Source organism: Phyllobates terribilis, unplaced genomic scaffold, assembly GCF_046119375.1.
Source record: "Phyllobates terribilis strain yellow unplaced genomic scaffold, ASM4611937v1 Scaffold_3__8_contigs__length_932513732, whole genome shotgun sequence".
NCBI lineage: Eukaryota > Metazoa > Chordata > Amphibia > Anura > Dendrobatidae > Phyllobates > Phyllobates terribilis.
In genome coordinates, this window is record NW_027362763.1 from 46,283,796 (window position 1) to 46,307,374 (window position 23,579).

The following is a 23,579-nucleotide window of genomic DNA, read 5'->3' on the forward strand; positions in this document are numbered from 1 at the left end:
CTGATGGCGGCGCTGGTTCTGGGAGTTTAGAAATGAAGGGAAGATTAGAGACAGGTCTATAGTTAGCAGCACAGTTCTGGTCGAGGAATGTTTTGTTAGTAAAGGGGTTATGATAGTGTGTGAATGAGGAGGGAAAGATACCAGAAAAAAGAGAGAAGTTAAATATTTTAGGGAAGCAGTGACAATCGAGGAAAGAGACTAGAGGAGATGTGAGGGAATAGGGTCACTGGTACAGGTTGTAGGGCGAAAGGAAGTGAGGAGCCGGGTAACTTTATTAAACTTAACTTATTCTGTGACTGGTTCAAAGGTGCTGGAGGGATGGGGATCCAGGCTCTGAGGGGACTATGCAAAAATATCCTAGGATATATGGGTGATTTTCTCTAGGAAATAAGTGGCCACCTCGTCAGCGCTGAGGTTGGTGGCCGGGGCCTGTACATCAGGGCTCAGGAGGGAGTGGAAAGTTTGGATTTTCGGATAGTGACGAGATGATGGTGGTGAAGTAGACTTGTTTGTCCAGATGGAGAGCAGAGCTATAAGTTGTCAGTATAAACGTATAATGGAAGAAGTCTTCTGCTGAGTGATTTTCCCCACTGATGCTCAGCGCACTTTGAGCAGCGCAGGAGGAAACGTGTCTGCGACCTCTGTCGGGGTCGCCGCTGTCTGTGTCTTATTATAATGTGACAATGCAGAGTCTGGACAGGAGAAGGAGGAGATGGGAGCTAAAGATGACTGTAGATTGTCCATCAGCTGCTGGGTGAGGACGGCACAAGCTGCTCACATATTATATACATTGACACAAAAAAAACTTTTAAAGGGAACGTGGCATGTGAAAATGACTCATTGTTTAAATCAGGTTTTTGTGGTCAGTGTATTTTTATTTTAGTTTTGGCAATGGTTTCTTTTTCCAGAGCCTGTATTTTCTAATGTATATACAGAAATTATCAGTCATTGTACAAGAGGAGGAGGAGGTGAGCTGTGACATCACCTATTGTGAATGGTGGATCCTGTGTTATCTAATGTATATAGAGATGTTATCAGTGATTGTACAGGAGGAGGAGGTGAGCTGTGATACCACCTATTATGAATGGTGGATCCTGTGTTATCTACTCTATATAGAGAGAGGGATTATCAGTCATTGTACAGGAGGAGGAGGAGGTGAGCTGTGACATCACCTATTGTGAATGGTGGATCCTGTGTTATCTACTGTATATAGAGGTGTTATCAGTCATTTTACAGGAGGAGGAGGAGATGAGCTGTGATATCACCTATTGTGAATGGTGGATCCTGGTTTATCAGCTATATATAGAGCTGTTATCAGTCATTGTACAGGGGGAGGAGGAGGTGAGCTGTGACATCACCTATGGTGAATGGTGGATCCTGTGTTATTAGCTGTATATAGAGGTGTTATCAGTCATTGTACAGGAGGAGGAGGTGAGCTGTGACATCACCTATTGTAATTGGCTTATCCTGTGTTATCAGTAATTATAACTCTGCCTTTGATGATAAAGAGCCTGCAGAAAACTGTTCCTGAAATGACAGCGATCTCTAGTGGCTAGCGTGAAAATTGCAAGATTAATTTTGTTTTGCAGTGAAGATCGTGATATGAAAAAAAATAAATATTGCCAAAAGCAGGGAAATAATACATGTAACACACAAAATAGATTTAATCAATTGGTCATTTTCTAACAGCTCGTTCCCAGTAACTGATGACGGGGCCTTTCAATCACTGCAGAGATATATATATATATGTTCTGTATATCTCTATGACCAGAGGTCGGCCCTTCTAGGGGGTTTACCCTATTAGATGATATGGCAAAATCCCTGATCTATCAAAGTGTCTAATTGAGGTGGGTTTCTACCTTTTCCTGACCCTTAATTCCCCATCCCGGTATAATAATCCATAACCTTGCTCCTGTAAATAGACTCTAGATGTCTCGGCTCTGACACCCTCTTAATTACACCCTTAGACCCCTTTAAAAATTGACCCATAATATCTCTGTCCAGTGTTACACATTGAATTCCTGGTGAGCATTCTCAACTGAACAAGAAAGTATAAAATAAATCTTTTCTATATGTTTTTTTTTTTTTTTAGTGGTTTTGAGGTACAAAAAGTCCAAAGGAGTAGTTATAACTTTTCCCGACAACTTTTCGGACGGTCAGAGGTGGTGACTTATGTTTCTTACCTGTGATCTTTCATAGGAATGGAACGACTACAAACTGCGATGGAACCCGGCAGACTACGACAACGTCACCTCCATACGAGTCCCGTCAGAGATGATCTGGATCCCGGATATTGTCCTGTACAACAAGTAGGTACAGGGGGGCATAACTGCAAGCGTCTGGGCCACCATTCAATGACATGTAACCATGCCCTCTCCTATTAGGTACTATTTATTATCCTGGTGTGTGGAACCCTGGACCCTCTATAATTGTGCCCCACACAGGTACAAAGTTGAAGATTGTCCATGTAGCCATTCTGACTAAGAATGGTCCTCACTACGAGGGCATCATTTATCACAGATTCCAGTGCCACACCAACAATCCATGAGAAATGGGGAACAAGGGTCCAAAGTTGAATTTACAGATACAAAACATATTTTAAAGGTTAACAATGTTATAAAAATATCCAAGATTTTGGTGAACTTGGCTGTGTTATTAGAAAGCTATGAGTTTGCTCCTCGGGGGTGGGGTCACAGTATTGGTCATGCACACGAGTATTGGATTTGGAGTAGCTATAATGTGACGTAACTCCGTGAGTAGATGATTTCTTCTTCATACTACACTTGGCCTTTTTTGGGGAATAAGTTGGGGTGTCCATGGATTCTCATCTCTGTCACATTTTAATAGCACATCAGTCTTTTTTAGGAGTTTCTATTGTAAGGGAAAAGTTGTCAGGGTTTTCGAAAGTCATGGCCAACTTTGTCACAGACTTTTGGGTCATAATTGGTCTCCATCTGCTGATGTATCGGTAGGTCTATGACATGAGTGGTGTTGATGGGTGTTGAAGGCCCTTAGTTGATGGCAGTTTCCCCTTTTTCTCCTATTATCCAGCCCTTTCCACTCCTATGAGGAGCCATGGATCAGTTTTTATTCTTTCAGCCCATTACACGGAGACTTTTCTGCAAGTTTTTTTTTCGGTTTGCAGAGTAATGAATTGCCTTCATCTATCGACTGTCACATTAATTTAGTGGTTAATGAGTTCAGATCACAGGGAGCAGCAGTGAAGCCTGTCAATTCCATTCAGCGCCGGTGTTTTGCATAACAAAGCAATTATCCTGCTAGGCTGGCCCGCCATACAGCCAGCAGATGTAACAATCCATCATGGCATATTTCTGCTGTTGATGCGGAATCACAGACTGCAGCTTGGCAATGCCTATTACCTGGCATTGTGTAATTCGGAGGGATGCACTGCCTTATTGTCTGCCACCCTGCCCACTCCATTATTATTCTGCACTCCCTTTTTCTAGATGAATCAATAATCTCTTCTTCTATTTGGGAGTTGAAAGCTATTCAGAGTCACAAATATGCAATAAAAGGAGACACCTAGGAGGGGGCACATACTTTTTTTTTTAATATTGTACACTATGCTACTTTGAATTCAGAGGTGTAATTTTAAGCTCCTGGATCCCTATGCAAAAACTGTATCAGCGTCCTACAACAACTAGATGGCATTTATAATACTGATGTTTGTTGACTCTCCCATCCCATATATGGCTGCAACCCCCTATATCCTTCCCAACAATTATATTTTTGCTAAGACTGCCAGACAAAATGGACCAGGACATGCTCTAAATTTGCATTTCCAGGGAAATCTGTAGACCCTCATGGGTGGATCGATTGTGAGGTTTAAGCCCTCCCTAAAGGACCAGGGTGCGGCTACAATTGCAGCATCTTAAGCCAAACTTTCCAAAAGTCATCTTTTTAATGTGAGTTTCATAAAAAATAGACCCCAAAGGGTTGGGACTAATTCCCCAACTGTGGCACTAGTGGACATTTTTTAGAGGTTTTTTTTAGGTCTTAAATGGGTTGTCCAGAATTGTGATTATAGAAACGGTCATCAATATCCGATTCTTGATGGTCCGACACTGATCAACTGTTATTCACTTTAACAGGAGCTGGTCTGCCCCTACCCAGGAACAGACACTTTTCAGTAAACAGAGCTTTCTTTCCGAAATAGTGCCACACCTGCCCACAGGTTGTACCTGGTAGTGAAATAACAGACATAACCCACGGACAAGTGGAAAAAACAATGAAATATTTTTACTAATCTTAGACAACTCTTTCAAAGGCACATTCTGGTCAAAAGTGATATACTGTATATGTCTGGCTAGTGCAGATCCTCAGGGGTGGGACATAAGCATGTCCCACCTCTGAGGTCCTTCAATAGGACTACCATAGAAAAGTGTTGAAGATTTGCCTAAAAAATTAAGTTTTGGCTATGATTTTCATCCTTATTGCTTTTGGCTTATTGGACCTCCAATTCATTTTTTTCTCTTGGTTACATATTGGGCAATTTCCTGCTAATCCAGTCTAGATGTCTGCTAATTTGCTGCAGATTTATTACTTTTTCCTGTTACTTTTTAGTATTTTTCTAGCCCCTATCACAAGACATCTAGTCCTAGGTATACAATCTGAAGCCTCAGCATTCCTCCACCATAGGTATTAACAAGGCATCCTCTCCCGGTGGCTGCGGTAATAGAAAATGACCCATGCTACTTGGAAATTGATTTTTCTTTCTATGTTATTTCAATCTAAGAGAAATCGTTGCCTCTCGACGCAAATTGGTTAATTTTCGGAAAACCTCATTTTGTTCCTTCCGACTCAACTGTGATTTATAAATCAGCGGATCCCGTCGTGCTGCTAACAATAAGTGGCCAAGAATAGTCTATGAATAAGAAATGATGTCCTGAGATGGATCCTGACAATTGGAGAAATATATTTAGGAGCAAATTATTCATTGTGCTCAAAAAAGGAAATAATAGACGAAAACAATTCTGCCTCTGATGAACTGATAAAAAATGGTCAAAAAAACAGATAATCAGTGGTAACAACTTTATTGGATTCACCTTTGTCCCTTTATCATGTGACTGATTTATAACAACCAGTGCAAGAATCTAAATTAATAGAGGAGATTCAAAGACATTGACAAAATACATCAAATATGTCATATAGTAACTTGTGATGAGCGAACGCGCTCGCCGAGTATTTCCGGGTTGCTCCGTGGGAGCTCGGGTCCCCTCCCTGCATGTTTGGCGCTCTTTACAGAGCCAATGAACATGCAGGGATTGCCTGCCACACACTGTAATGCCGCAGCCATGTTGGTTGTGGCATTACAGTGATTGGCTGGCCGCACAGCGTCATCAGGTGTATATCAGACCTAGCGCCGCCATGCTCATCACAGTCACTCCGGATCAGACAGTGTAGGGAGAGCTGCTGAGCTAGGGAGAGATTTGCTTCTTTATAGTTAGTGTAGGTATTCCACAACATATATATAATATATATATATATACACACTGCTCAAAAAAATAAAGGGAACACTTAAACAACAGAATATAACTCCAAGTAAATCAAACTTCTGTGAAATCAAGCTGTCCACTTAGGAAGCAACACTGATTGACAATCAATTTCACATGCTGTTGTGTAAATGGAATGGACAATAGATGGAAATTATTGGCAATTATCAAGACACCCTCAATAAAGGAGTGGTTCTGCTGGTGGGGACCACAGACCACATCTCAGTACCAATGCTTTCTGGCTGATGTTTTGGTCACTTTTGAATGTTGGTTGTGCTTTCACACTCGTGGTAGCATGAGACGGACTCTACAACCCACAGAAGTTGCTCAGGTAGTGCAGCTCATCCAGGATGGCACATCAATGCGAGCTGTGGCAAGAAGGTTTGCTGTGTCTATCAGTGTAGTGTCCAGAGGCTGGAGGTGCTACCAGGAGACAGGCCAGTACACCAGGAGACGTGGAGGGGGCTGTAGGAGGGCAACAACCCAGCAGCAGGACCGCTACCTCCGCCTTTGTGCAAGGAGGAACAGGAGGAGCACTGCCAGAGACCTGCAAAATGACCTCCATCAGGCCACAAATGTGCATGTGTCTGCACAAACGGTTAGAAACCAACTCCATGAGGGTGGTATGAGGGCCCGACGTCCACAGATGGGGGTTGTGCTCACAGCCCAACACCATGCAGGATGCTTGGCATTAAAGTGGCCACTGGCGCCCTGTGCTCTTCACAGATGAAAGCAGGTTCACACTGAACACATGTGACAGACATGACAGAGTCTGGAGACGCCGTGGAGAGCGATCTGCTGCCTGCAACATCCTTCAGCATGACCGGTTTGGCAGTGGGTCAGTAATGGTGTGGGGTGGCATTTCTTTGGAGGGCCGCACAGCCCTCCATGTGCTCGCCAGAGGTAGCCTGACTGCCATTAGGTACCGAGGTGAGATCCTCAGACCCCTTGTGAGACCATATGCTGGTGCGGTTGGCCCTGGGTTCCTCTTAATGCAGGACAGTGCCAGACCTCATGTGGCTGGAGTGTGTCAGCAGTTCCTGCAAGATGAAGGCATTGAAGCTATGGACTGGCCCGCCCGTTCCCCAGACCTGAATCCGATTGAGCACATCTGGGACATCATGTCTCGCTCCATCCACCAACGTCACGTTGCACCACAGACTGTCCAGGAGTTGACGGATGCTTTAGTCCAGGTCTGGGAGGAGATCCCACAGGAGACCATCCGCAACCTCATCAGGAGCATGCCCAGGCGTTGTAGGGAGGTCATACAGGCACGTGGAGGCCACACACAATACTCAGCCTCATCAGGAGCATGCCCAGGAGTTGTAGGGAGGTCATACAGGCACGTGGAGGCCACACACAATACTCAGCCTCATCAGGAGCATGCCCAGGCATTGTAGGGAGGTCATACAGGCACGTGGAGGCCACACACAATACTCAGCCTCATCAGGAGCATGCCCAGGCGTTGTAGGGAGGTCATACAGGCACGTGGAGGCCACACACAATACTGACCCTCATCAGGAGCATGCCCAGGCGTTGTAGGGAGGTCATACAGGCACGTGGAGTCCACACACAATACTCAGCCTCATCAGGAGCATGCCCAGGCATTGTAGAGAGGTCATACAGGCACGTGGAGGCCACACACAATACTCAGCCTCATCAGAAGCATGCCCAGGCGTTGTAGGGAGGTCATACAGGCACGTGGAGGCCACACACAATACTCAGCCTCATCAGGAGCATGCCCAGGCATTGTAGGGAGGTCATACAGGCACGTGGAGGCCACACACAATACTCAGCCTCATCAGAAGCATGCACAGGCGTTGTAGGGAGGTCATACAGGCACGTGGAGGCCACACACAATACTCAGCCTCATCAGGAGCACGCCCGGGCGTTGTAGGGAGGTCATACAGGCACGTGGAGGCCACACACAATACTCAGCCTCATCAGGAGCATGCCCAGGCATTGTAGGGAGGTCATACAGGCACGTGGAGGCCACACACAATACTCAGCCTCATCAGGAGCATGCCCAGGCGTTGTAGGGAGGTCATACAGGTACGTGGAGGCCACACACAATACTCAGCCTCATCAGGAGCATGCCCAGGCGTTGTAGGGAGGTCATACCGGCACGTGGAGGCCACACACTATACTGAGCCTCATTTTGACTTGTTTTAAGGACATTACATCTAAGTTTGATCAGTCTGTAGAGTGTTTTTCCACTTTAATTTTGGGAGTGACTCCAAATCCAGGCCTCCATTGGTTAATAAATGTGATTTCCATTGATGATTTTTGTGTGATTTTGTTGTCAGCACATTCAACTTTGTACAGAACAAAGTATTCAATGAGGATATTTCATTCATTCAGATCTAGGATGGGTTATTTGACTGTTCCCTTTATTTTTTTGAGCAGTGTATATATATATATCCAATATATATCCAACTGAACTAACAGTCCTTCTGAGGACTAATTCAGCTGCATATATTCGGTGGTGATAGCAGGAGGCAGGCAGGCAGTGTATGTGGCAGAGAGCAGTGTATGATACAGCACAAGAGGCTCCATTGAACGTCCGGTTAGTATAGGTATTCCACAACATATATATACATATATATATATCATCTGAACTAACTGTCCTTCTGAGGACTAATCCAGCTGCATATCATCAGTGCTAGGCAGGCAGGCAGGGTATATAGGCAGGCTGCAGTGTACGATACAGCACAAGAGGGTCCATTGAACGTCCTGTCTGCTGCTGCTGTAATAATTATACACTGTGTTCCAAATTATTATGCAAATAATATTTTCTCAGATTTTCCCAAATTACCTATATGAATTGCAGTCATTGTAATTTTCCAGTCAAATAACTATTAGAGTACAATTGAAAGGTTTTTGTACAAACTGCCTATGATAACAGGATATTTTTTAAAAAATAAAACACTCAAACTGCACTCAAAATGCATGTTCCAAATTATTATGCACAGCAGAGTTTTCAACCTTTTCATTTTAATAAAGAACAAAAAAATGGTCATTTTTGAAATTATAAGCATTAGCAGGTTATTACAAACTGAAATCAAACAGTTTTCAACTCAAAACTTTATTCTAGGTGATGTTACATTTGTTCGAAAGGAGCTTCTGAACTCTCTCGTCCATTGAATTTGTCAGGTTTTGGATGGTTTCTGCTTCAATTGTTTTGCATGAGGACAGAATACCCTCCCAGAGCTGTTGCTTAGATGTGAACTGCCTCCCGCCATCATAGACTGCAATTCATATAGATAATTTGGGAAAATCTGAGAAAATATTATTTGCATAATAATTTGGAACACAGTGTAGATATTTGTAGATATAGCCCCAGATATCAGGGGCCAGGGTAATTATTTTTTTTATCTTAATCCTGGTTATTTGCTTAAAAAGCTATCCAGAGAACACCATTTTTATGCTCCATTTGCTTGTTCTCACTGCAGAATACAGCCCAATCTGTTCCATATTTCAGCGATAAAAATCCAGAAATTTGAACTGAACGTGGAAAATATTGGCCTCCTTTTCCATTCTGTTGCAGTGTGTCGGTCAAGCTATTCACACTAGGTGCGTGAAGAATAGCATTAGCAAATTACAGACTTCCTATTTAAAATTGTGGTTCTCTGTCAGACGTATCAGATATAACTGCTTTCCAAAATCAGCCATTTCTCATGAACGTGGAAAATATTGTCCTCCATTAAAAATGGGCAAGGTGCGTGGCAAGGGAAGGAGAAGTGGACCTGATGGTGATGATGCATGCAGAGGTCGAGGACGTGACCGTGGGCAAGCTGAAATTGTGCCACAACAAACACCCACATCTTGTTGCTCGACCTTCCTGTCCCAATTAATAGGGGACCGCAGAACACCACTATTGAACCCAGAGCAGTGTCAAAAGGTTATTGGTTGGATAGTGGATAATGCTTCCAGTCACTTAGCCACCACCACCACCACTACTACCCTGTCTTCCACACGGTCAAGTCTCAGTAGCCGTGAGTCTGGATGGCATATTTCTCACCCTGATCCTCCTTCCTCCCACCATGCCGAGTGCCCGGAGACAACTGATCCCACACTTGGACACTCAGAAGAGCTGTTCACTTTTCCATTTGTAGATTCAGGCCACTCACCCGGCCAGCTTCAAGCGAGTCAAGAGGAGATCGCGTGTAGCGATGCCCAAATATTTGAGCAGCCACAGTCACATGAAGGCGATGGAGGGAAAGTGTAATTACTATCGCAAGAGGTGGATGATGATGAGATACAATTGCCAGTAAGTCAGGAGGAGGACCAGGGTGCGGAAGTGGAAGATGAGGTGGTGGATGATATAGTAACTGACCCAACCTGGCAGGGAGGCATACAGAGCGAGGACAGCAGCACACAGGGGGAAGGAGGCATAGCACCACAACAAGCAGGAAGAAGCAGCAGCGTGGTGGCCACAGACATAAGGCGGGAAAGCGTTCCTCGTAACGCCAACACGACGGAAGTTGCCAATACAACTGTTAGGTCTTCCCGACTCTGGATATTTTTTAAAGACTCTGCAGATAACCCCAAAAAGGCTATTTGGACCACCTGCCAGGCCAGCATGAGCAGGGGTAGCAAAACTAGCAGCCTGACCACCACCAGTATAATCAGGCACATGGTAGCAAAGCACCCGACTAAGTGGGCCGAACCCCAGGGTCCAGGAACAGTGTCTGCGGGTGACACCACTGCTTGTTCCGCTGTTATGCATGCACCCCAATCCCCTGTCCATGGCGCATGTCAAGATGCCTCCCGGTGTGCACCTGTCGTTGCACACTCTCAACTAGCACCATCAGCAAGCACCTCCACATCCTTGTCCCAGCAAAGTGTTCAGTTGTCCCTACCCCACTCCTTGGAATGCAAGTGCAAATACGCAGCCAACGACCCACAGGCCACACTACTAAATTCACACATTTCGCGAATGCTTGCGCTCGAAATGTTGCCTTTTAGGCCCGTGGAGGCGGAAACTTTCCGCAGCCTTGTGGCTGCGGCCGTCCCTCGGTACTCGGTCCCCAGCCGCCACTATTTCTCCCGGTGTGCCGTCCCCGCATTACACGAGCACGTGAACAAGTGCTTGTGGGCAGGGACGGTACATCTCATTGATGGCACACTGGGTTAATATAGAGGAAGCCGAGACCCAGTCGGACCTTGGGACGGAACACGTCCTCCCAACACCGAGGATTAGGGGCTCTGGGTCACTCAGGGTTGTCCCCACATTCTACAGCTCCTGCACCTCCTCCTCTTCAGCCTCCATCTCCGAAATGACCACATCAGTTGCAAGCTGGAAGCACTGCAGCACTGCCTTGGCCAAGCGGCAACAGGCTGTGCTGAAGCTAATATGCTTAGGTGACAAACTGCACAATGCTGAAGAGTTGTGGACAGCTCTGAAACAGCAGGCAGATCTGTAGCTGACACCGCTGAACCTACAGCCAGGCATGGTCGTGTGTGACAATGGCTGGAGCCTGGTGGCGGCTCTGAAACGAGGCGAGCTCACACACGTACCATGCCTGGCCCATGTACTTAACCTCATGGTTCAGCAGTTTATCAAAACCTACCCGGATCTGTCGGATCTGCTTGCCAAAGTACGCCACCTGTGTGCCCATTTTAGAAAGTCAGCCACAGCTTCCGCCACCCTTGCCGTGCTTCAGCAGCATTTGCAGCTTCCAGCTCACCGACTAATCTGTGATGTCCCCCACACATTGGAACTCTACACTGCAGATGTTGGGAAGGATTTGTGAGCAGAAGAGGGCAGTTGTTGACTACCAGCATCGACAAGGCCATCGATATTTAGGTCAGACTCCACACATAAGACCTTAGGAGTGGGCATGGATGTCAGACATATTTATCATCCTCCAAAACTTTGAGGACCTCATCAAGATGATGAGCGGCGATGACACCATAATTAGCGTCACCATCCCACTTCTCTGTCTTCTGAAACGCTCTCTGCTCTCAATTAAAGAGGATGCATTGCAGGAGGAGCACGATGAGATGGAGCAAGGAACGATACAGGGTGATTACACACAGCCCAACCTCATCTCATCCATAAGTGGATTCAGTGACAATGAGGAAGAGGAGGAGGAGGAAGAAGGACAGGTGCTAGTTTCCTGAGCTATAGACGGTACTACCTGCACAACTGTCATACCGTCTGTTCAGCGTGGATGGCCTGAGTATAGGGAGGAGGAGGATGAGAAGGAGAGCATGGTCAGTCGTCCTCTTGGTGAGGACACGGAAGTCTTGCCTCTTTGCAGTTTGGCACGCATGGCTGAGTTTATGTTACGCTGACTTTCCCGGGACCCTTGCGTTGTCCAAATTTTGGGTGACAGTCATTACTGGATGGTGACACTTCTAGTCCCACGCTACAAGGAGAACTTTCTGTCTCTTATTCTTGTGCAGGACAGGCCTAATAAAATCGTGCAGTACGAGGAGGCCCTTGTTGCGGAAACAGTATTATAGTAGTTATAATCTTGTACATAGGGGCAGTATTATAGTAGTTATATTCTTGTACATAGGGAGCAGTATTATAGTAGTTATATTCTTGTACATAGGGGCAGTATTATAGTAGTTATATTCTTGTACATAGGGGGCAGTATTATAGTAGTTATATTCTTGTACATAGGAGCAGTATTATAGTAGTTATATTCTTGTACATAGGGGCAGTATTATAGTAGTTATATTATTGTACATAGGGGCAGTATTATAGTAGCTACAGTACAGACCAAAAGTTTGGACACACCTTCTCATTTAAAGATTTTTCTGTATTTTCATGACTTTGAAAATTGTACATTCACACTGAAGGCATCAAAACTATGAATTAACACATGTGGAATTATATACTTAACAAAAAAGTGTGAAACAACTGAAAATATGTCTTATATTCTAGGTTCTTCAAAGTAGCCACCTTTGGCTTTGATGACTGCTTTGCACACTCTTGGCATTCTCTTGATGAGCTTCAAGAGGTAGTCACCGGAAATGGTTTTCACTTCACAGGTGTGCCCTGTCAGATTTAATAAGTGGGATTTATTGCCTTATAAATGGGGTTGGGACCATCAGTTGTGTTGTGCAGAAGTCAGGTGGATACACAGCTGATAGTCCTACTGAATAGACTGTTAGCTGCTTTTTTCTTGCCATAATACAAATTCTAAGAAAAGAAAAACGAGTGGCCATCATTACTTTAAGAAATGAAGATCAGTCAGTCCGAAAAATTGGGCAAACTTTGAAAGTGTCCCCAAGTGCAGTTACAAAAACCATCAAGCGCTACAAAGAAACTGGTTCACATGAGGACCGCCCCAGGAAAGGAAGACCAAGAGTCACCTCTGCTTCTGAGGATAAGTTTATCCGAGTCACCAGCCTCAGAAATCGCAGTTTAACAGCAGCTCAGATTAGAGACCAGGTCAACGCCACACCGAGTTCTAGCAGCAGACTCATCTCTACAACAACTGTTAAGAGGAGACTTTGTGCCGCAGGTCTTCATGGTAAAATAGCTGCTAGGAAACCACTGCTAAGGACAGGCAACAAGCAGAAGAGACTTGTTTGGGCTAAAGAACACAAGGAATGGACATTAGACCAGTGGAAATCTGTGCTTTGGTCTGATGAGTCCAAATTTGAGATCTTTGGTTCCAACCACCGTGTCTTTGTGCGACGCAGAAAAGGTGAACGGATGGACTCTACATGCCTGGTTCCCACCGTGAAGCATGGAGGAGGAGGTGTGATGGTGTGGGGGGGCTTTGCTGGTGACACTGTTGGGAATTTATTCAAAATTGAAGGCATACTGAACCAGCATGGCTACTACAGCATCTTGCAGCGGCATGCTATTCCATCCGGATTGCATTTAGTTGGACCATCATTTATTTTTCAACAGGACAATGACCCCAAACACACCTCCAGGCTGTGTAAGGGCTATTTGACCAAGAGGGAGAGTGATGGGGGGCTACACCAGATGACCTGGCCTCCACAGTCACCAGACCTGAACCCAATCGAGATGGTTTGGGTGAGCTGGACCGCAGAGTGAAGGCAAAAGGGCCAACAAGTGCTAAGCATCTATGGGAACTCCTTCAAGATTGTTGGAAGACCATTTCCGGTGACTACCTCTTGAAGCTCATCAAGAGAATGCCAAGAGTGTGCAAAGCAGTCATCAAAGCAAAAGGTGGCTACTTTGAAGAACCTAGAATATAAGACATATTTTCAGTTGTTTCACACTTTTTTGTTAAGTATATAATTCCACATGTGTTAATTCATAGTTTTGATGCCTTCAGTGTGAATGTACAATTTTCATAGTAATGAAAATACAGAAAAATCTTTAAATGAGAAGGTGTGTCCAAACTTTTGGTCTGTACTGTATATTCTTGTACATAGGGGCAATATTATAGTAGTTATATTCTTGTACATAGGAGCAGTATTATAGTAGTTATATTCTTGTACATAGGAGCAGTATTATAGTAGTTATATTCTTGTACATAGGGGCAGTATTATAGTAGTTATATTCTTGTACATAGGAGCAGTATTATAGTAGTTATATTCTTGTACATACGAGCAGTATTATAGTAGTTATATTCTTGTACATAGGGGCAGTATTATAGTAGTTATATTCTTGTACATAGGGGGCAGTATTATAGTAGTTATATTCTTGTACATAGGGGCAGTATTATAGTAGTTATATTCTTGTACATAGGAGCAGTATTATAGTAGTTATATTCTTGTACATAGGAGCAGTATTATAGTAGTTATATTCTTGTACGTAGGGGCAGTATTATAGTAGTTATATTCTTGTACATAGGGGCAGTATTATAGTAGTTATTTTCTTGTACATAGGAGCAGTATTATAGTAGTTATATTCTTGTACATAGGGGCAGTATTATAGTAGTTATATTCTTGTACATAGGGGCAGTATTATAGTAGTTATATTCTTGTACATAGGAGCAGTATTATAGTAGTTATATTCTTGTACATAGGGGCAGTATTATAGTAGTTATATTCTTGTACATAGGGGCAGTATTATAGTAGTTATATTCTTGTATATAGGGGGCAGTATTATAGTAGTTATATTCTTGTACATAGGAGCAGTATTATAGTAGTTATATTCTTGTACATAGGAGCAGTATTATAGTAGTTATATTCTTGTAAATAGGGGCAGTATTATAGTAGTTATATTCTTGTACATAGGAGCAGTATTATAGTAGTTATATTCTTGTACATAGGAGCAGTATTATAGTAGTTATATTCTTGTATATAGGGGGCAGTATTATAGTAGTTATATTCTTGTACATAGGAGCAGTATTATAGTAGTTATATTCTTGTACATAGGGGCAGTATTATAGTAGTTATATTCTTGTACATAGGAGCAGTATTATAGTAGTTATATTCTTGTACATAGGGGCAGTATTATAGTAGTTATATTTTTGTACATAGGGGCAGTATTATAGTAATTATATTCCTTTACATATGGGACAGTATTATAGTACATTAGTGTACTGTACTGGTATTATTGAGATTTATATAATGATGTAATACAATTTTTTTAGTTTAGATAAGATTATATGAGCAAAATAGCATTTTTATAAGAGCTAAACATGCACACAGCAGCTGTCACTTTGAAGCTGATATAACATTAATGACTCAGCATGAGGGCGACATTGAGGACAGCACAAGGAGAATCTTGCAAACCCAAACTTTTCATTAATTGATATTTCTCTTTCTTTTCCATCAGTGCAGATGGGGAGTTTGCCATAACCCACATGACTAAGGCTCACCTCTTTCACAATGGGATGGTAAAGTGGGTTCCTCCTGCCATCTATAAGAGCTCTTGCAGCATCGATGTGACCTTCTTCCCTTTTGACCAGCAGAACTGCAAGATGAAATTTGGTTCATGGACCTATGACAAAGCCAATATTGACTTGGAGAGCATGGAGCGAAACGTGGACCTGAAGGACTACTGGGAGAGCGGAGAGTGGGCCATCGTCAATGCTGTTGGGACGTACAATTCTAAAAAGTATGATTGCTGCACAGAGATCTACCCCGACATCACCTATTACTTCATCATACGGAGGTTGCCCTTGTTCTACACCATAAATTTGATCATCCCATGTCTTCTGATCTCCTGCCTTACTGTCTTGGTCTTCTATCTGCCATCGGATTGTGGGGAGAAGATCACTTTGTGCATCTCAGTACTATTATCTCTCACCGTCTTCCTCTTGCTGATTACGGAGATTATCCCTTCCACCTCCTTGGTGATCCCATTGATCGGGGAGTATCTGCTCTTCACCATGATCTTCGTCACTCTCTCCATAGTCATCACCGTGTTTGTGTTGAATGTCCACCACCGGTCGCCTAGTACTCACAAGATGCCTCTCTGGGTGCGTTCAGTCTTTTTGGATCACATACCCAGGTGGCTGTTTATGAAGAGGCCACCAGTTCCCGTAGAGGAGATTTTCCGTCAGTACGACCCTCAGGAGCTTAAACTCAGCACGTCCAAATATTGGATGGAGACTGATGTGGACGAGAAGTGGGGGGAACCGGAGGCTGAGATGCCACCTTGCCATGTACATCATATCTCCAGCCACAACCACAGCCTTCAGTACCGATATGTCTACAACCACCCAGTGCCTGGGGGGCAATGCCAGACCCCTCGTCAGAGCAAAGTGGAGAATTTGGAACCTAATTTTTTGCTCTCTCCGAGTATTTTAAAAGCTTTGGAAGGGGTACACTATATAGCAGACCATCTGCGGGCTGAGGACGCTGACTTTTCTGTAAGTAGGACTCAATTTCTTAGATTTGGTAGATCCACATTGTTATCGTTTGTATCCAAAGATTGGTTCTAGATGCTTGGTCGTAAAGATCTTGGTTCTTTGATAATATCAGACATAGTGGGCTTAAATATGGAGGTTAAGTAGCGAGTACCAAATATGATGGGTTTAGATACATCAGCTGAGCGAATAATACATTATGAATGTTATATACTTGTACTCAGGGAGCAGTATTGTAGTAGTTATATTCTTGTACATAGGGGGCAGTATTATAGTAGTTATATTCTTGTACATAGGGAGCAGTATTATAGTAGTTATATTCCTGTACATAACAGCAGTATTGTAGCAGTAATATTCTTGCACATAGGAGCAGTATTATAGTAGTTATATTCTTGTACATAGGAGCAGTATTATAGTAGTTATATTCCTGTACATAGGAGCAGTATTATAGTAGTTATATTCTTGTACATAGGAGCAGTATTATAGTAGTTATATTCTTGTACATAGGGAGCAGTATTATAGTAGTTATATTCTTGTACATAGGAGCAGTATTATAGTAGTTATATTCTTGTACATAGGGGCAGTATTATAGTAGTTATATTCTTGTACATAGGAGCAGTATTATAGTAGTTATATTCTTGCACATAGGAGCAGTATTATAGTAGATATATTCTTGTACATAGGAGCAGTATTATAGTAGTTATATTCTTGTACATAACAGCAGTATTATAGTAGTTATATTCTTGTACATAGGAGCAGTATTATAGTAGTTATATTCTTGTACAAAGGAGCAGTATTATAGTAGATATATTCTTGTACATAGGGAGCAGTATTATAGTAGTTATATTCTTGTACAAAGGAGCAGTGTTATAGTAGTTATATTCTTGTACATAACAGCAGTAATATAGTAGTTATATTCTTGCACATAGGGGGCAGTATTATAGTAGTTATATTCTTGTACATAGGAGCAGTATTATAGTAGTTATATTCTTGTACATAGGGAACAGTATTATATTAGTTATATTCCTGTACATAGGAGCAGTGTTATAGTAGTTATATTCTTGTACATAGGATCAGTATTATAGTAGTTATATTCATGCACATAGGGAGCAGTATTATAGTAGTTATATTCTTGTACATAGGGGCAGTATTATAGTAGTTATATTCTTGTATATAGGGGCAGTATTATAGTAGTTATATTCTTGTACATAGGAGCAGTATTATAGTAGTGATATTCTTGTACATAGGAGCAGTATTATAGTAGTTATATTCTTGTACATAGGAGCAGTATTATAGTAGTTATAGTCTCATACATAGGGGCAGTATTATAGTAGTTATTTTCTTGTACATAGGGGCAGTATTATAGTAGTTATATTCTTGTACATAGAAGCAGTATTATAGTAGTTATATTCTTGTACATAGGGGCAGTATTATAGTAGTTATATTCTTGTACATAGAAGCAGTATTATAGTAGTTATATTCTTGTACATAGGGGCAGTATTATAGTAGTTATATTCTTGTACATAGAAGCAGTATTATAGTAGTTATATTCTTGAACATAGGGGACAGTATTAAAGTAGTTATATTCTTGTACATAGGAGCAGTATTATAGTAGTTTTATTCTTGTACATAGGGAACAGTATTATATTAGTTATATTCCTGTACATAGGAGCAGTATTATAGTAGTTATATTCTTGTACATAGGATCAGTATTATAGTAGTTATATTCATGCACATAGGGAGCAGTATTATAGTAGTTATATTCTTGTACATAGGGGCAGTATTATAGTAGTTATATTCTTGTACATAGGAGCAGTATTATAGTAGTTATATTCTTGTACATAGGAGCAGTATTATAGTAGTTATATTCTTGTACATAGGAGCAGTATTATAGTAGATATATTCTTGTACATAGGAGCAGTATTATAGTAGTTATATTCTTGTACATAACAGCAGTATTATAGTAGTTATATTCTTGTACATAGGAGCAGAATTATAGTAGTTATATTCTTGTACAAAGGAGCAGTATTATAGTAGTTATATTCTTGTACATAGGGGACAGTATTATAGTAGTTATATTCTTATACATAGGGGCAGTATTATAGTAGTTATATTCTTGTACATAGGAGCAGTATTATAGTAGTTATATTCTTATACATAGGGGCAGTATTATAGTAGTTATATTCTTGTACATAGGAGCAGTATTATAGTAGTTATATTCTTGTACAAAGGAGCAGTGTTATAGTAGTTATATTCTTGTACATAACAGCAGTAATATAGTAGTTATATTCTTGCACATAGGGGGCAGTATTATAGTAGTTATATTCTTGTACATAGGGGACAGTATTATAGTAGTTATATTCTTGTACATAGGAGCAGTATTATAGTAGTTATATTCTTGTACATAGGGAATAGTATTATATTAGTTATATTCCTGTACATAGGAGCAGTGTTATAGTAGTTATATTCTTGTACATAGGATCAGTATTATAGTAGTTATATTCATGCACATAGGGAGCAGTATTATAGTAGTTATATTCTTGTACATAGGGGCAGTATTATAGTAGTTATATTCTTGTATATAGGGGCAGTATTATAGTAGTTATATTCTTGTACATAGGAGCAGTATTATAGTAGTGATATTCTTGTACATAGGAGCAGTATTATAGTAGTTATATTCTTGTACATAGGAGCAGTATTATAGTAGTTATATTCTCGTACATAGGGGCAGTATTATAGTAGTTATTTTCTTGTACATAGGGGCAGTATTATAGTAGTTATATTCTTGTACATATAAGCAGTATTATAGTAGTTATATTCTTGTACATAGGGGCAGTATTATAGTGGTTATATTCTTGTACATAGAAGCAGTATTATAGTAGTTATATTCTTGTACATAGGGGCAGTATTATAGTAGTTATATTCTTGTACATAGAAGCCGTATTATAGTAGTTATATTCTTGTACATAGGGAGCAGTATTATAGTAGTTATATTCTTGTACATAGGAGCAGTGTTATAGTAGATGTATTCTTGCACATAGGAGCAGTATTATAGTAGTTATATTCTTGTACATAACAGCAGTATTATAGTAGTTATATTCTTGCACATAGGAGCAGTATTCTAGTAGTTATATTCTTGTACAAAGGAGCAGTATTATAGTAGTTATATTCTTGCACATAGGGGGCAGTATTATAGTAGTTATATTCTTGTACATAAGGGGCAGTATTATAGTAGTTATATTCGTGCACATAGGGGCAGTATTATAGTAGTTATATTCTAGTACATAGGGAGCAGTATTATAGTAGTTATATTCTTGTATATAGAAGCAGTATTATAGTAGTTATATTCTTGAACATAGGGGACAGTATTAAAGTAGTTATATTCTTGTACATAGGAGCAGTGTTATAGTAGTTATATTCTTGTACATAGGGAACAGTATTATATTAGTTATATTCCTGTACATAGGAGCAGTATTATAGTAGTTATATTCTTGTACATAGGATCAGTATTATAGTAGTTATATTCATGCACATAGGGAGCAGTATTATAGTAGTTATATTCTTGTACATAGGGGCAGTATTATAGTAGTTATATTCTTGTACATAGGAGCAGTATTATAGTAGTTATATTCTTGTACATAGGAGCAGTATTATAGTAGTTATATTCTTGTACATAGGAGCAGTATTATAGTAGTTATTTTCTTGTACATAGGGGCAGTATTATAGTAGTTATATTCTTGTACATAGAAGCAGTATTATAGTAGTTATATTCTTGTACATAGGGGCAGTATTATAGTAGTTATATTTTTGTACGGTGGCAGTATTATAGTAGTTATATTCTTGTACATACAAGCAGTATTATAGTAGTTATATTCTTGTACATAGGATCAGTATTATAGTAGTTATATTCATGCACATAGGGAGCAGTATTATAGTAGTTATAGTCTTGTACATAGGGGGCAGTATTATAGTAGTTATATTCTTGTACATAGGAGCAGTATTATAGTAGTTATATTGTTGTACATAGGAGCAGTATTATAGTAGTTATATTCTTGTACATAGGCGCAGTATTATAGTAGTTATATTGTTGTACATAGGAGCAGTATTATAGTAGTTATATTCTTGTACATAGGAGCAGTATTATAGTAGTTATATTCTTGTACATAGGAGCAGTATTATAGTAGTTATAGTCTTGTACATAGGGGGCAGTATTATAGTAGTTATATTCTTGTACATAGGAGCAGTATTATAGTAGTTATTTTCTTGTACATAGGGGCAGTATTATAGTAGTTATATTCTTATACATAGGGGGCAGTATTATAGTAGTTATATTCTTGTACATAGGAGCAGTATTATAGTAGCTATATTCTTGTACATAGGAGCAGTATTATAGTAGTTATATTCATGTACATAGGAGCAGTATTATAGTAGTTATATTCTTGTACATAGGTGGCTGTATTATAGTAGTTATATTCTTGTACATAGGAGCAGTATTATAGTAGTTATATTCTTGTTCATAGGGAGCTGTATTATAATAGTTATATTCTTCTACATAGGGGGCAGTATTATAGTAGTTATATTCTTGTACATATTGGGCAGTATTATAGTAGTTATATTCTTGTACATAGGGGGCAGTATTATAGTAGTTATATTCTTGTACATAGGGGGCAGTATTATAGTAGTTATATTCTTGTACATAGGGGGTAGTATTATAGTAGTTATATTCTTGTACATAGGGGGTAGTATTATAGTAGTTATTATCTTGTACATAGGGGGCAGTATTATAGTAGTTATATTCTTGTACATAGGGGGCAGTATTATAGTAGTTATATTCTTGTACATAGGGGGCAGTATTATAGTAGTTATATTCTTGTACATAGGGGCAGTATTATAGTAGTTATATTCTTGTACATAGGGGCAGTATTATAGTAGTTATATTCTTGTACATAGGGGCGGTATTATAGTAGTTATATTCTTGTACATTGGAGCAGTATTATTGTAGTTGTATTCTTGTACATAGGGCAGTATTATAGTAGTTATATTCTTTTACATAGGGCAGTATTATAGTAGTTGTATTCTTGTACATAGGGCAGTATTATAGTAGTTATATTCTTGTACTGTACATAAGGGGCAATATTATAGTTGTTATATTGGTGTACATAGGGGGCAGTATTATAGTAGTTATATTCATGTACATAGGGAGCAGTATTATAGTAATTATATTATTGTACATAGGGGCAGTATTATAGTAGTTATTATCTTGTACATAGGGGGCAGTATTATAGTAGTTATATTCTTGTACATAGGGAGCAGTATTATAGTAGTTATATTCTTGAACATAGGGGGCAGTATTATAGTAGTTATATTCTTGTACATAGGGGCATTATTATAGTAGTTATTATCTTGTACATAGGGGGCAGTATTATAGTAGTTATATTCTTGTACATATTGGGCAGTATTATAGTAGTTATAATCTTGTATGTAAACCTGTGTTTTTGACGCAGCTGATTTCCAGCCAGAGATCAGTTTTGCTGCAGATTTCTGACTGAAAAAAACCCACAACATGTGGGAATATAGCCTTAAATTCCTATATGTAATATAGTAGGGGTTATATAATGTTTCTTTTTTTCTTAGGTAAAAGAAGACTGGAAATATGTAGCGATGGTGATTGACCGGATCTTTCTGTGGATGTTCATTATTGTATGTCTGTTAGGGACGATAGGATTATTCCTCCCTCCTTTCCTGGCTGGGATGATATAGGATTTTATTTCTCACACAGTTTGGCTTTGGCCTCAGGCGTAAGGACTCGGAGAACTCGGCTATTCACATCTCAGGCTTCAGGATTGATGGACTCCGGACATTCAGGACTTCTGGAAGAATGAGAAGATCTCCCTAATAATGGCGCCTGCTCATTAATAACAATAAATGATTGCGATAAATAACAGTTCCGCTCTGTCTTCTTTTATTTTTAATGGGAAATGGAAGGAGATCGCAACTCCAAAAAATGTATGTAGTGTTACCATTATATTTTATACCAGTTGCATCTCTATACTGTGTCTATGCCAAGAACTTCCAGGATTTTGCAAAATTATAAAAATAAATGATGTTTTTTTTTTTACCCAAGCAGCGCCACATTTGTCCTCAGGTTGTTTTTGGTATTGCAATTCAACCTCATTGAAGTGAATAAGGCAGAGCTATTGTACAAATCACAACCTATGATCAGATGTGGCGCTGTTTATGGAATAATATTTATATATTTTTTTTAATGCTTTACAACCTTTTAATATTATTTGCGTCTAGGACATTAGCAATTAATAGGGGGGGGATAGAGTTTTGGAAGTCCCACCAATTATCCTTACGCAGGGGAGGCAGGGGGCGGGGGCCCTTTAAAAGTGTGGGCCCTTTAAAAGCGCGGCTGAATCAAATGTAGCGTCGCGCGTGTGTGGCGCCCCTGAGGGTTCGGTCACCACAGAGGTACTGCATCTCACCCAGAGGTGTGGTATCTCACTCTCAGGTAAGGAATGAGTACAGCTCAGGACCCTAACACCTGCATCCAACACACACCACTCCAGGCAAGCAGGAGGGGCAAGATGCCTCTGCTTCTTGCTGAGCCCCTTTCCTGGCTGGAGTGGGGGGAACCCAGAGAGGGGGAACCACATAGTGGGTGTGGGTGGAGGAAGTAGTTAAGGTGAGCACATAGAAGGAAGATATAAGTAGAGAAGCCATCTTAGAAAGAGAGACTAGTCAGAGGAGGAAAGTGACAGGAACAGTCTCTGTTGGAGCTCTGCTCCAGAGGCGGGCCTAGACAGTGAGGCCCAAGTTGGAGAGGAAGGAGAGAAGAGAGGAGAGGGAGCAGGAAGGCTCCAGGAACCAGAGGAAAGGACCCTAGGGGTACGGGCTGTGCAGAATGGCACCCGTGCGCCCGCATCTACCGGGAGGTGGAGGGGTCAGGCTGCATAAAGGGGACCGGTCCCTCAGCTAGCGGAAGACTGTACGTCTTAACTAGAAACCGGAGGCTGCAGTATTTCATGTCCTGCAGCCAACAGTCCATACCAGTCTCACCAGGAAGGTAGATATAGAGGACCCAGGGGATGCAACAGACGTCGCCCGCCAAGGCCCGCAGGTACTGGACTGGGACACTTGGTATGAGGTGCAGGGAGACAGCCAGAGAGAAGACACAGAAGGGGGTCCTGCTATGTACTCCAGAGTTAACTGGGGGTGGACTGAGCCCCTCACTGAGTAAACGCAGCACAGCACGGGAAGTTACTTTGACGTCTGTAACTTGGACTGCAATAACCGAGAGTAAAGA

General features: G+C 41.0%; 1 protein-coding gene across 1 annotated transcript in view; it reads left to right on the forward strand.

Moving 5' to 3' along the window:
• The window catches only part of CHRNA2 (cholinergic receptor nicotinic alpha 2 subunit), a 214,861-nt gene extending 192,663 nt beyond the window's left edge, over window positions 1-22,198 (forward strand). Inside the window, exons 5-7 of the mRNA XM_073672921.1 lie at window positions 2,200-2,309; window positions 15,235-16,273; window positions 21,905-22,198. Of these exons, the coding sequence (XP_073529022.1) occupies window positions 2,200-2,309; window positions 15,235-16,273; window positions 21,905-22,030 (1,275 nt within the window). The 3' untranslated portion in view covers window positions 22,031-22,198. The remainder of the gene's footprint in view (window positions 1-2,199; window positions 2,310-15,234; window positions 16,274-21,904) is intronic.
• The last annotated feature ends 1,381 nt before the right edge of the window (window positions 22,199-23,579 follow it).